Here is a 14,870-nt window from a genome sequence, read left to right as displayed (position 1 = left end):
AGAACCTAGTTAAAATAAATAAAAAATTATCGGTCAAACATCTTGGGCTCTATTATCCACTGCTTTTATTCTAAACTTTCAGATTATGTCAACTGTGCAGACAACTTTGACATCACCATTTTAAGAAATGTTATAATTTTTAAACATCTATCGGGATGTAAATACAGGTTGGTCAAAAGATCAAATTCCATAAAGCCGAAGGTCTTTATGATGAATTTGATCTTGTACCAACCCGTATTTATAGCCCTATATAGATGTTTTAGATTGATATCAGGAGTTTGCGTACCTATCAATTTTACCGAAATTTTCAGTAAATTAATAAAATTTATAATACCTATAATAATGAGAAAAATTTCTGTAAAACTGATAGGTATACGAACTCCTGTGCTTACATTTATATTTGTGACTTATTCATATTTTACAATTTGCCTGATTATGACTTTTCACGCATGCAATGTTTTTAAACTTTATTTTTTCAAACCAAATGGCATGTATGTAATCCATTGATTGTGTGTTGACTCTTTATGGCGTCACTGAGAAATTACCTCACTTTAAAGTTTGGTCTGAGATATGGAAGCTTAGTACTGATTTATAATAAAAATTCAGAATTATTGCTTCCAGGCTATTTCAGCAAAGATCACCCTTCAAAAGGCTAAGTAAAGCAGCCAATCCAAGCAAAATGATGAGCATGAAAAATATTTGAATTTGTACAATTTATGTCAAACTTAAGGTGTTTCTGTCTTCTTCTTTGCTGTTGATATTTAAGATTAATTAGTGTAGGTACCTGATTTCATTTAATGCTTATAATATACATGTATATTACATGAAAGATATCGATAATCCAAGCGCGTTAAACAACACGCGCGCAATGCTACCACTTTTGAGGTCTGAATCTCCCTCTTTTTCATCACAATAGGTTAACATGTATGAAAGAATGCAAAATATAAATGGAGCCGAGTGTTTAGTTCAGGCAATGAAGGGCAAAAGAAGAATGCAATTAAATAAATAGAAGAAGAGCAAACAGAAGAGGGGCTATGTTGATGAATGATATGCAGTTTTGAAAACATTTGTTTAGTATGTGAAGGCTAGCTATTGAACTAAATGCTATATATTATTTCTTCGCAGGATATAAAACTTGTAGACATTCCAGATTCAAAATTAGCAAAAGATCTTGATGCTTTTGCCAAAAGGCATAATACTGAAGTAAGTATATCTTGAACTGTATATTTTCACTGTAATCACATTACATTTTGATTTTTTGTTGAGTGTAAATTTATTCTGATTTTTGTTACAGCCCTGTATAAACTTAGAAATGATGTTCCCTGCTGACTATCCAATGTCTCCACCCTTTGTTCGAGTCACAACACCAAGATTCAAGTTCCTCACAGGTAACTTCACACACGGCTAAGTGGAGGGAACCTCATCATTATATTTATCACATTCTCACAATGTGGTGTTGACTACTTGATTACTTTAAAACTAAGATGAATATTTCACATTTTATGATAATGTTTGTTATATTGTTTAAAGGTCATGTGACTATTGGAGGCTCAATATGCATGGAAATGTTAACAAAATCAGGATGGACACCAACAAATGATATAGAAGTAAGTGTCCAATATAAATAAATAAATCTGTGTTAATAACCCTGATACAGCAAGTTCTTTCTATATTAAACGTTTTAGAGACCTCTAATCTTAGAAATTCATGATACTGTATACAGCGTTATTTTTACCCCGTTTAATTTTCGCCCTTTCACACTTGCAAACAATTTTGCCCCGTTTTAAATTCGCCCATTCATAGTTTTATTTTTAAAAAATATACTGTATTATTTCATTTCGCCCTGTTTTAAATTCGCCCAAATGAGGGTAGGGCGAAAGGGGCGAAAATAAAACGGGTGCGAAAATTTCCCTGTATACAGTAGTAGATAAACTTTTTGTCCTCTAAAAATAATATATACTGTATACAGGGAAATTTTTGCCCCTTTCGCCCTACCCTCATTTGGGTGAATTTAAAATGGGTGAATTCAAAGAATACAGCATAATTTCTTAAATAAAACTGTGAGTGGGCGAATTTAAAACGGGGCAAAAATTGTTTGTATGTGTGAAAGTTTGAAAATTACATGGGGCAAAAATAACCCTGTATACAGTATAAATTTACATTACACTTTTTTCCATGAAGCATTGAGCTATATTTTCTATTCTTAGAATATACTAGTGCAGATTCGATGTGAGATTCTCAGTGATCCTAATGCTCAGCTGGACTTAAATAATGCAAACACAGCGTACACAATGTCGGAAGCCAAATCTGCATTTACTCGAATGGTACAGAGATATGGCTGGGACAAATCGAAATGATTGTTATGTAGAAGAACTGGGGACATATCGAAATAATTGTTACATACAAGACGTTGTCATATATTACATTCAGTCGCCCATCATTTGACTTTTGCATGAATACATTATAAAGTTTATGTTACTATCATTTTTATTGAAGTATAAAAGATTTTCATAAGTTCTCAGTTCATCATGAAACTAAAAGTAGTTGACTATTTTTGAAATTATTTGTACATATCTTTCTTAATCTTGTTTACATTCTTTAGAAGTATCTCTTCACTCATTTAAAATGTGACTGTTTTATTTATCTGTTCTCGTCTATTCTTTTTTATGTCATTCCTTTAATTTTGTATCATTAGATTGATAATGTGGTGTTATGTTTTATAATCCACAATATTTTGAATAATTTTTGTCAAAAGGAATGATTAGAATTATGTGAGTATCATAGTGGAGAATATTTTGTAATAAGATTCATTTTCAGTTTTGAATGAAATTAAACAATTGAAAAAAAAAATTGAAAAATTTACAGTTTGGTTTTGTAGTTTTTTTTATTGAATCAATTGGTAAAAAGCATAAAAAAGATATTAAAAAAATACCTAGATATGATTTCTGCATGGTTTCTTTCATGTTTTCATCTATCAACTCATTCCTAATTTGAGAAATTGTCGATTTAAATCGAGTTTGAAGCCATTGAAATGAGGACAGAGTATATATATGCGAGCTATAACTAGTGATATCTGACTATATAACTTTTGTTCTGATTAGCTGATCTATAGGATCTGAAAAGGACTGGTAGTTTTGTATCAATCTCTTAATCTTAACAAAGGCGAAAGATGATATCAGATGTAAAATACAAGTATAAGAATTAAAGACTAGGAAAAAATCATGTGTTTTTGATAAGCAACACCATCCATTCGTCAAGTGCCTGTGCTAAAGAGAGCCAATAATGATAAAAAAAACATTCTTCATCATTACTACTTTGGGAATCAAGCATCATGATGCTATAAGCCATTTGTAAAATTGTGCTTTTGATTCGGCTCCCAAAGTATACTTCGTACATTAAATACTAAAAATGCATTCTATCTTTAACGAATTAGCATTCATCAGCATCTACATGTAGGAAACAAACTTATAGGCGTCAGAACTGGGGCAGGCTAGGGGGTTGCTCTCCCCTGCGTTTCATTTGCAAAGATAGACACAATAATTTTTAACATTGGGTCGTAGGTTTAGCCCCCCCCTTTCAACAGGTACAGGTTTCAGTGTTATCAAAGAAGGGTTAGCCGTAGGATGTGAGAAAAATCTGGTACTGAACGAAGTTCGATTCTCCCCCCCCCCCCCTTTTTCAGTGTCATTTTTTTTCAGGATTGAAAATTTTTTCTTTCAATTAGCCCCCCTTTCAATTTGCTTCTGGTCGCCCGCGTGGCGCAGTGGTTAGAGTGTCTTCTATAGATTCATGAAATAAGGAGGTGATCCTTACGTCGCGGGTTCGAATCCCACTGTGAGACGTGGAAACCGGTCCTTCGGATGAGACCGTTTAAACCGAGGTCCCGTGTCGCAGTAAGTGCTGGCACGAAAAAGATCCCTACTCTCATTGACCCTAAGTGCCGAATATAGGGCAAAATTTGCAGCTCTTCAACGGCAAGTAGTGGTGTCTCAATATGAGTGAAAAATTCTTGAGAGGGACGTTAAACAATATACAATTAATCAATCAATTTGCTTCCGATGCCAATGAAACGTAATGCTATGCGATAATGAACAAGTCCAGGCTCTTAATTGGTAGTTATATACCGTTATGTCCTTCATGAAAGAAAATTCATATTGAATTTCATAACGTGGACAACATCTATTTGTGATAACAAATGATATAATTTGATCAATCAAAATGGTTATTAGATACGTTCGATTCTGCATGTCTTAATGGTTCAAAACAACAAAAGTATTCCACAGAATAGCATGTATAAATCTGCACAATATACCGAATGCCAAAACCAGAATACTACTAAATAATATAATTATATTCTTTACATATGAATCACAATATTTCTGACCCCTTGAAAATAATATAAAAAATCTTGCAAGTAGGTTATCAGCATTGGCTCGGGCTAATTCGAAAGTGAAATTTGGAGTTTGGCGGTAAATTGTAGTGAATGAATAAAATTTAGTAGTGAAAGATATTGGAACCTATTTTACTTGTCAGATTTCTTCGAGCTAGTTGATTTTTATTCTAACTATTCTATCCCCCCACCCACTTAAAAAAAAAAAACGATGCTACCTACCTGAATTAATTTTTCTTAATGGTGTTCATCGAAATGTTTGGTTGTGCCCATATACTGGAATAGTTTTTAGAGGCCTGGAATTCCTTGACCAATTTTATTTTATTAGCCCAACTATATTTCTAAGAAGGCAAGATGTATGGAATGTAAGTTTCATCTACATATGTTATGTGGTTCATATTAAAAAACCAAAAGGGATAATTGACGATATCCCATTCAGGGTGTAAACATAGCGGTTTAAATTACTTTCCATACATTGTATTTGACATCCGAAAATGTCCACTAGCAGTACAGCACGGGGAAACTCTAAACAAACGGACCTGTACAATGGAGTGGGGAAAACTTTAATTTTCACCATTGTTAATCATTTGTATGCAAATATGAGCATGGGATTAGTAGATAATAATGTACATAATGCATCATGTCTTTCTGAGAGCTATTTAAAAAACTAGCCTTTTTGAAAAACACATGTAGTATTTTATTTAGTAACCCATAAATTCATTAAATGCAACTCATTGAGCTGATTGGTCTATTTGTGTCCCTCACTGAACAGACGTCACAAAAATATTTTCCTCGACCTGATGATTCTCGCGATGCTTTTCCCGCGCACATGCGCAGATCCAGGATAAACGTCAGTCCTTTATAAATATGCATGAAAATATCGTGTTCTTTTCCTGACCAGTACTTTGTTAATACCGAATAAAATTTCGTCGAATTTGCAAGAATGCTTCATTTTTGGTAGCTTATCATACTCCAGAAATTTTTGTTCGGTTTCAGCTGTGCAAAAATACTGTTTAACACGGCATACATATCTTTAATACCGAATAAAATTTCGTCGAATTTGCAAGAATGCTTCATTTTTGGTAGCTTATCATACTCCAGAAATTTTTGTTCGGTTTCAGCTGTGCAAAAATACTGTTTAACACGGCATACATATCTTTAAACAAGGAAGTTTTATAGCATGGCATTTAGCGTTTGTGTAAAAATACCTTTGTATCACCGTTATCGTTGATCTTAAGAAGACGTACGAAAAGGGTAAATAAAAATCGAGGAAGAAATTGAGGAAGAAATAGACATGGGAACCAATTGTCTTAGAGATGTTGAAGTGTAAATAGTAAAGGGACAGGAAAATTTGTATTTCATCCCCAAATTAAATTTCATTCTGATAAGATGAACGATGTAAATAGTGACGTCTATGTATTCAAACTACTCAAAATGTGTTCTTAACCAACATTTTCTATAATAGGCGTTTAGATTCCTGTCCGTAAAATTGAAAATCGAGACAAATAAAAGAAATAAAGGTAAGACAAGATTTTCAAGTTACTTGGCAATTTATTGAAGAATGTTTGAAAGTATTTACAATTCTAATGTAACAGGGGTTGTAGATGAATAATAACACCTGCGGGTTCGTTTATATATTGGTTTATTATGGAGTCATCTAATACAAGCAAATCACAGCCCTGAAAATATAATACATATTTAATCAGGATATATCAATAGTATTTCACATAATAAGAAATCATAAAACATCAATACACGTACATAGCATTAGAGGAATTCACAAGTTATTCCCCTTGAATCAGACTTTTATAAAATACCATGAAATACATGTAAAGCTGATATTAAACATTCATATAGAAAATATTCTTTATGTTGACAGCATAATAAATAGAAATTATTATCAAATTTCACATTTACAATTCTCAGAGTAAAATAATAAACCTGTATTGCAAAAATATAGAAATTATAATTAGTACCTATTTGTGGAATAAAGCTGACTCCTAGCTTCTTTAAATAAGTTGCAGCAGAGTATATCAGTATAAGCAATAAATAAATAATTCTGGACTCTGCAAAATAAATTTTATCTCTCACTCCAAAAATCTCTCATGCAGTTTATTAATTTCAGAAATCAGAAATTATGAATATGAAAGTATTTGATTTTAAGTTATGTATTTTAAAAAGTAAATTATATGATTACTTACAGTTTCTTTGAAACAGTCAGTCAAATTTCTTTAGATTTATAAGAATAATTTACAATAGCATGTAAACTCATGCATGGTCAAACTGAGAAGTGTCTTTGTCTGTTGTCCAGAATTTGGAGGTAAAAGACTTGACCAATAGGATTTAAGAAAATTGAATTCTACTCAGGTAGCTTTTTACAGGTGTAGAAATAGAAAAGGAGTGGATCTGAAGTTTTAGCTGATTGTTTATTTTATTTCATTTGTTTTGTTTAATTTAATTTTTAGCTCACCTGAGCCGAAGGCTCAAGTGAGCTTTTCTGATCAAAATTTGTCCGTTGTCTGTCGTCGTCGTTGTCGTTGTCGTTGTTGTTGTTAACTTTTCACATTTTCATCTTCTTCTCAAGAACCACTGGGCCAATTTCAACCAAACTTGGCACAAAGTATCCTTGGGTAAAGGGGATTCAAGTTTGTTCAAATGAAGGGCCACGCCCTTTTCCAAGGGGAGATAATCATGAATTTGTTAAGAATTAATGGCATTTTTAAAAAATCTTCTTCTCCAGAACCGCTGGGCCAGGAAAGATGAAACTCATGTGGAAGCATCCTCAGGTAGTGTAGATTCAAGTTTGTTCAAATCATGACCCCCGGGGCAAGGGTGGGGCCAAAATGGCCGACCCAAGTTTTACATAGGAATATATAGGAAAAATCTTTAAAAATCTTCTTCTCCAGAACCACTGGGCTAGGAAAGATGAAACTCATGTGGAATCATCCTCAGGTAGTGTAGATTCAAGTTTATTCAAATCATGACCCCCAGGGCAAGGGTGGGGCCAAAATGGCCGACCCAAGTTTTACATAGGAATATATAGGAAAAATCTTTAAAAATCTTCTTCTCCAGAACCACTGGGCCAGGAAAGATGAAACTCATGTGGAATCATCCTCAGGTAGTGTAGATTCAAGTTTGTTCAAATCATGACCCCAGGGGCAAGGATGGGGCCAAAATGGCCGACCCAAGTTTTACATTGGAATATATAGGAAAAATCTTTACAAATCTTCTTCTCCAGAACCACTGGGCCAGAAGAGATGAAACTCATGTGGAATCATCCTTAGGTAGTGTAGATTCAAGTTTGTTCAAATCATGACCCCCGGGCAAGGATGGGGCCAAAATGGCCGACCCAAGTTTTACATAGGAATATATAGGAAATATCTTTAAAAATCCTTCTGAAGATCCACTGGGATAGGAAAGATGAAACTCATGTGGAATCATCCTCAGGTAGTGTAGATTCAAGTTTGTTCAAATCATGACCACCGGGGCAAGGATGGGGCCAAAATGGCCGACCCAAGTTTTACATAGGAATATATAGGAAATATCTTTAAAAATCCTTCTCAATTACCACTGGGCCAGGAAAGATGAAACTGATCGGGAAGCCATTGTTACGATGTAAAATACAACATTTTTTGAACTTATTTTAAATTACTGTGTAAATTAACTTTTCGGACCTTGTATAAATTGTTGTCAAAACTTTTCATATATTTCGGCAAATGTGATAAATTATATAAATTCCGCACAGCCTTAATCCCACCTGAGGCATAGTCAGAGATTGGACAGCTAATTCCTTAATTGACATTGACACTTATTCTTTCACAACTGCTAAAATGTCACCATTCGCTCAATAATTGTTTGATACTTGATTTCTATATACCTTTTGTTAATCCTTTTATTTTACAGTATGTTTGATTTGTTGTTGAAAATATATAGTTGGAATCAGACCTTCGGTGCTGAAGTCATTTTATTCCATTTTCATATAAAAGTACAATATTTGTAACAGGTTTTAAGAGAAGCTGGGTTCAACAATAAGAGGAAAGCTCACGGTTGAACCAGAATTAGTATTGACGAACTAAACGTTTCCGTAAAACCATCCTCAGGTAGTGTAGACTCAAGTTTTTTCAAATCATGACCCCCGGCCCTGGGGATAGGGTGGGACCAAAATGGTCGACCCAAGTTTTACATAGGGATATATAGGGAAACCTTTTGAAATCTTCTTTTCAAGTACTTCAAAGCTATGATTAGTGATACCCGGGGTATTTATATGGAATCATCCTCAGGTAGTGTAGATTCCAGTTTGTTCAAATGATGAACGCCTGGAAAGGGGGGGGGGGTGTAAATTCAAGCCCGATGTGCTCAGGTGAGCGCTGTGGCCCCTGGGCCTCTTGTTGAAAAGTGTTTTGTTTGCTAAATTATTTAAATGAAAGATTTCAATATTTGAGTTTAAATTATTTGTTTTGTCAATATTAATTGACACACATTTTTAATGCACTTTAGAGTTTAAAATCAGTTGTGGCATATTCATAATGTATAAGTAATAAATTATACATTTGAATATTATAATAATTAAAACATAAAACTAATCACTATTACACTAAGATATAAGAAAAAAACAAGATGTGTTTGTGAAACACTGATGCCCCCCTAAGGTCAAAGGGTCAAAGTTGTTGGTTTTAAAAAAAGGTCTTGTCACAAGGATTACATATTTGAAGTTTGAAAGCCTTGGTCCTTACCATTCAAAGGTTATGACCAATGTTAAATAGGGATGGGCAAAACATCGATATTTCAATATATTGCAAAACAATGACAAAAATATTGTATTGCAATACGATTTTTATTTATCGATATACTGGCAATATGCTTAGATTAAGGAATTTTATAATTATAATTCTAAAAATGGATTAATGAAAGGTTTGCTATTAAAATAAACATAAGACAGAAGTTGTTTTGTTGAAGTATTTCTGAACATAACTTAAATGAAATCAACAAGACTTTTTTCCCTGTTAGTTACTTATCATAGTTATGTACATTCTGTATGTAAATTAAAGTAAATATAGTAAGAAAACGCCATTTTAACTACATTAAAAATATTGCAATACATATTGCAATACAGTTAAAAATATCGCAATATATCGTAATACGAAATCTCTGGCCAATACCCAGCTCTAATGTTAAAGTTTTTAAAAGTAGGCCAAACTCCAGGGTCAAGGCCAAAGGGTCAAAGTTCATGATATCAAATGAAAGTCACAAGGATGAAATATGCGAAGTATGAAAGCTCTAGCAATAATTCTTCAGAAATTATGGTCAAGGTTTGTTTCTAAAAGTAGATAAGTACGGAAATCTCCAATGTCAGCTCAACATGTCAAAGACGTTGGTTTCCAATGAAGGGTCTTGCCACAATATATATATATGAAATATGAGAATTCTAGTATCTACCGTTTAAAAGATATGGCCAAAGTAAAAGTTTGAATTTTTTGTGTAAAAATGGGTCAAACTCCAAGGTAAAGGTCAAAGGGTCAAAGTTCCTGATATCAGATGAAAGGCCTTTTCATAAGAATTAAATTCGTGAAGTATGAAAACTCTAGTCCTAGTCTTTCAAAAATTATGGTCAAGGTTGTTTTTTAAAAGTAATTCAAACTCCAAGGTCAAACAGTCAAAGTTCTTGGTATCCAATGAAAGATCTTCTCACATGAATTACATATATGAAGTATGAAAGCCCTAGCTTTAACCGTTCAAAAGTTATGGCCAAGATTAAAGTTTTTTCATAAGTAAGGAAATCTCCAAGGTCAAGGTCAAAAGGTTAAAATTGTTGGTATCGATGAAAGGTCTTGCAACAAATTATACATATGTGATGTATGAAAGTGCCTCTGAAATTAAGATAAGTTTCTACCGTTGAAAAGTTTTGGCCAAAGTAAGAGTTTGAAGTTTTTGTTTTAAAATGGGTCAAACTCCAAGGTCAGGGTCAAAAGGTCAAATTTGATGGTACCCAAGAAAGGTCTTGTCACAAGGAATACATTTGTGACATATGCAAGTCATAGCTCCACTAAATCAAAAGTTATGGGCAAGTATGGCACGCCAAACTCACAAAAATGAGCTAAACCTAGTTTCACAATTGATAAACTAGGTTAATCGACTGTAAACTATAGTTTACAATCTGTAAAACTATATTTAACGGTTGTTAACTATAGTTTACGAATGCTAATCTAAGTTTATCTGTCTGTAATAAGCGTTAACAATAGATTTTGTTGATAAACATAGATTTACGTTTGTAAACTATAGTTTACGATCGTAAACTTTAGTTAAGAGTTGTTAATCATAGTTCCACAAATCGTGAAACTATGTTTATCAGATCGTTAACTATAGTTAACGGTTTGTAAACTATAGTTTACAAATCGTGAAACTGTATTTATCAGATAATCTATGTTTTGCAATCGCAAATGATTGTTTTCGGTGTTAAGTATAGTTTACGGTTGTGAAACATAGATTATCGCGTTAACTATGGTTTACAGATGTAAAATATAGATTAACGTTGTTAGCTATAGTTTACAGTCCGTAAACTATATTTTACAACCAATAAACCTAGTTTATCGATTGTGAAACTATGATTAGCTCATTTTTGTGAATTTGGTGTGCCATAGGCAAGGTTAAAGTTTTTGCGCATAAACAAACAGACAAGCAGATAGATAGAACAGACAGACGGACGGACACTACAAAAACTATATATCCCCGAATCTTCGATTAGGAGGCATAAAAAACCACTCTGATCTTTATATCCAATTTTACAATTACATGTTTCTTGATATCACAGTCAATCTTGTTTTTTGAATCATTCTTGATGTTGTAGGAAATCTGCCTTTAAAATCTTACCTTCACTTCTACATGTACTAATTAACAAATTACTAATATTCCTTAGTGATTATTCATAAACCATTAAGCATTTTCTGATTATCAATAATTAATTTCCCATTACTTTGAGGAGATTAGATCCTGTTATCGAAAGTTTTAGAACCAGCATAAAAGTATTTTACTGCTCAAAATTACTCTGTGTGCAGGCTGCAGGTAAAAATAGTAATCCAAACTTAACAATACTGAATACTTCGAAAGAGAAGAAATGATCTTTTTCTTCTAAAAATAAATCTTTCGCCAGGAAATGTAGTTCTCATAATTTCCAATTCATCGTTGGGTCGAGTGTTATCCAACATATTTCACAAAAATTGTTAAGCCATAAATTAATACCGAATTATATAAGGATGAATCTATTTCACTCATTATGACAAGGGGCACTTGGTGGGTTTGAACGGTCGATAGAGGATGCTTACTTCCTCATGGCACCTAAACTCTTGTTTGTTTCTAGAGGTCCTTGTTTGCTCTGTTCACAAGTTGATTTCAGTTTCACTTGTGTATCATTTGATCAGGATCATTATATCATGAGGAAGAATATGGAGATAACGAACAGTATTCAATATCAAAGTCCATAAAACAATACAAAATAGGAGCAGAGCAAACACGGACCTCCGAAACATCGGAGGTGGGATCAGGTGCCATGGAGGAGTGAGCATCCCCTGCTGACCGGTCATAATCGCCGTGTGCTTCTTGTCATGATCCTGAAATAACGGGAAAATGCGTCGTCAATTCAGTGTATAAATAATGGACTAACAATTAGAATGAAAAACATCAGTCATTTGACTGAATGATAAATTGTATTTGCTGATAATGTCATTGTATCGACCATAGAACTTACGAAATGATGACTTTAAACGAGATTGCTGATATTCTTGTTTCATCAACTTGCTTGTCAATAATTTACCTCGTTTCAGAAATTGTTCATATGTAGAGCATGCCGTTGCGTATCGAATCAACTGAGACATATACGCACCGTATGCAGGTGATGAAGGTATATATATTGCTGCATAAGTAAGGGAAGTTGACGATAGAAAAGTTAAAGTCGTCACGTTTATCATATAGTTTGGTTGACGTCTTTTTCGAGTAAAATATCCAAGTATGAAACAGATGTGTCAGACTCTGTGGTATCTTTTATCTCAAGCTTCTGTAATCTGTAATAAGACAATTATCACTGTTCTTTGGTAAATACGTTGGGTGAGTGAATATTCGCATCAACATCATGGTTTGCCAAATAAAATTTTACTCTAAAACTCCTTTTGTTTTTTCAGAGCTGCTCGAGAAATGAAAAATATGACGTCTGGCTACATAATGATAGCTATCATCTTTTGGATATCAAGCCAACTGGTTGAATCTTTCATTTTAAATCGATTTACCAAGCCTACCTGCAATATTACCTCTGAGAAAGCCGATTGCTCGAATAGAAGTTTGGTGAATATATCATCTCTCAACTTAGCACATGATATTAAAATCTTAGACTTGTCAGAGAACAACTTTACCAATGTAACCGATACATTCTTTAAACCTATTTCGGAGTTAAACATTACAGAACTCTTCCTTAAAAGATGTCACATTCAGTATATATCTCCAAAAGCATTTGCTCTTATCCCGAACATAAGCAGAATAGATCTATCTTTCAACAATCTTAGTCTAAATGCCATGAAGGAAGGTTTGAAAGGTTTAAATGGCTCCAGTATAGAGCATCTGGACATTTCGAATATCATTACAAGTAAAGAGCCTCAAACCCTACCGGAAGATACTCTCTTAAGTCTACACAACACAAACATAACGAATCTAAGGATGAGAAGCTGGAATATAAATAAGGTGATAAAGAATACTTTTCAAAATCTATCATGTCTACAAGCATTAGATCTAAGTGTGAATAAAATACATGCTTTAGAAATGGAGGGCCTCCCAGAAATTAGACAATTAAATCTGACTTGGAACAAGATGACTTCCTTACCGAAAATGTGTGATAGTCAAAACGTATCACTGGTACCAAAGTTGAATAACCTGTCTCTTGCAATAAATCATCTTCTTGATTCACAAGAATTCCAAAAACAAGGGCATTGTTTACCGAACTTGTACTATCTTAATGTATCATTTAATTTGATGGATAGAATTAAATCAGATTCATTTTCAACCCTCAAAAAATTAGGAATATTAAGCATTGGAAACATGTTAACGTATGATTTAGTTATAGAAGAGGGTGCACTCAATTCCAAAACATTGGAAATGCTGTATCTTGGAAGTTACAAAAGAGTGTCAAAGGATACATTCAATCCAAAAACACTCTTTAAGAAATGCACACAGTTAACAAGACTAGAAATGTCGAAGTTTGATTTCTCCGATTTATCCATTGTCAACTTTCATGTAATGATATCACCTCTAAAAAATCTCTCAGAGCTTATTTTACGTCACAACAAACTGAATAATGTTCCGGAAACATCAAATTTTCCTAATCTTAGCTTTTTGGATTTAGAGGGAAGCACTATTCGGCATGTGCACAGAGATTCTTTTCAGAACAATTCACACCTTGAAAAAATAATCTTACGATTAAATCACCTCACAACAATTCGACAGGATACTTTTACAGATGAAATATGGAAGAATCCAAAGCTCTTCATTGACATTTCTTATAACCCCTATGCTTGTGACTGTGACCTTGAATGGTTTATCAAATGGGCATACAAGAGAGGGATAATAGTAGAAAATGATGATTATCAATGCGATTCTCCCAAGAAATGGAAGACAACTAGACTTGATATCCACATCCAAAGTCTGAAGACTAGTTGCCATCCAGTGAATAAAGTTTTCATCACACTTTTAACTATTTTTTCCTTCATGTTTATATTTCTTTTTGGTTTAATGCTTGCATGGAAGTTAAGATGGGACAATAAGTATTACTTGCACAAATGGACAGATGGAAGACGAAGCGCATATCAAAAAATTATTGATAATGAGTTAAAAGAGTACGATGGATTTGTGGCATACAACACACGTGACCGGAAATGGATTATGTCGGAACTTGTCGAAGCCATGGAGAAAAAAGAACATTACAAACTTTGTCTTCATGAAAGAAATTTTTTACCAAGTTGTGCTCACGTTGATAACATACTAGAGAGTATTGAAGCCAGTAGAAAATTCATTTTGGTACTTTCGAACAACTTTATGGAGGATCAGTGGTGCAATTACGAAACTATCATTGCTAATCATAAGTTAGCTGATGGAAATGGGGACAGAGTTTTTCTTATTTTGTTGGGGAAAATCAGTTCTAAACATTTTACAATTGCGCTGAAAACTTTATTAAAATCTGTAGAAAATGCAGAATGGACACTTAATGTAAAAGGGAGGAAATTATTTTGGAACAAGCTAAAAAGATTCATGAAATAAATAAAAAAAAAAAAATAAGAAAAAAGTCAAATTATAAGAGGATTTACTTTTGGATTTTATTTAGTAAAATTTCGTTTCTGCGTCAAATAAATATTATTTCTTTTTATTCTGTGGTGTATTTGTGTGTCAAATAGTGTGCCAGGTAATAGTTAAAGCATTGAGAATTATGTCATTATTTGTCAATGGG

General features: G+C 33.4%; 2 protein-coding genes across 2 annotated transcripts; both read left to right on the top strand.

The window, feature by feature from the left end:
- The first annotated feature begins 1,086 nt into the window (after window positions 1–1,086).
- LOC134231311 (ubiquitin-conjugating enzyme E2Q-like protein CG4502) lies at window positions 1,087–2,663 on the top strand. The gene is made up of 4 exons (XM_062713249.1): window positions 1,087–1,203; window positions 1,295–1,388; window positions 1,531–1,607; window positions 2,208–2,663. Exons 1-4 carry the CDS (start codon window positions 1,102–1,104, stop codon window positions 2,355–2,357), a joined length of 423 nt encoding a protein of 140 aa, XP_062569233.1. The 5' UTR covers window positions 1,087–1,101; the 3' UTR covers window positions 2,358–2,663.
- A 9,920-nt stretch (window positions 2,664–12,583) lies between these two features.
- Window positions 12,584–14,689, top strand: LOC134231287 (toll-like receptor 7). Its single transcript, XM_062713226.1, has one exon. The coding sequence runs from the start codon at window positions 12,584–12,586 to the stop codon at window positions 14,681–14,683; it is 2,100 nt and encodes a 699-aa protein (XP_062569210.1). The 3' UTR covers window positions 14,684–14,689.
- The last annotated feature ends 181 nt before the right edge of the window (window positions 14,690–14,870 follow it).

This window comes from Saccostrea cucullata, unplaced genomic scaffold (genome assembly GCF_032062105.1).
Source record: "Saccostrea cucullata isolate Sc308-1 unplaced genomic scaffold, CSIRO_AGI_Scuc_v1 ctg462, whole genome shotgun sequence".
In the NCBI taxonomy this organism is placed as follows: domain Eukaryota; kingdom Metazoa; phylum Mollusca; class Bivalvia; order Ostreida; family Ostreidae; genus Saccostrea; species Saccostrea cuccullata.
This window is presented reverse-complemented; position numbering and strand designations above follow the sequence as displayed.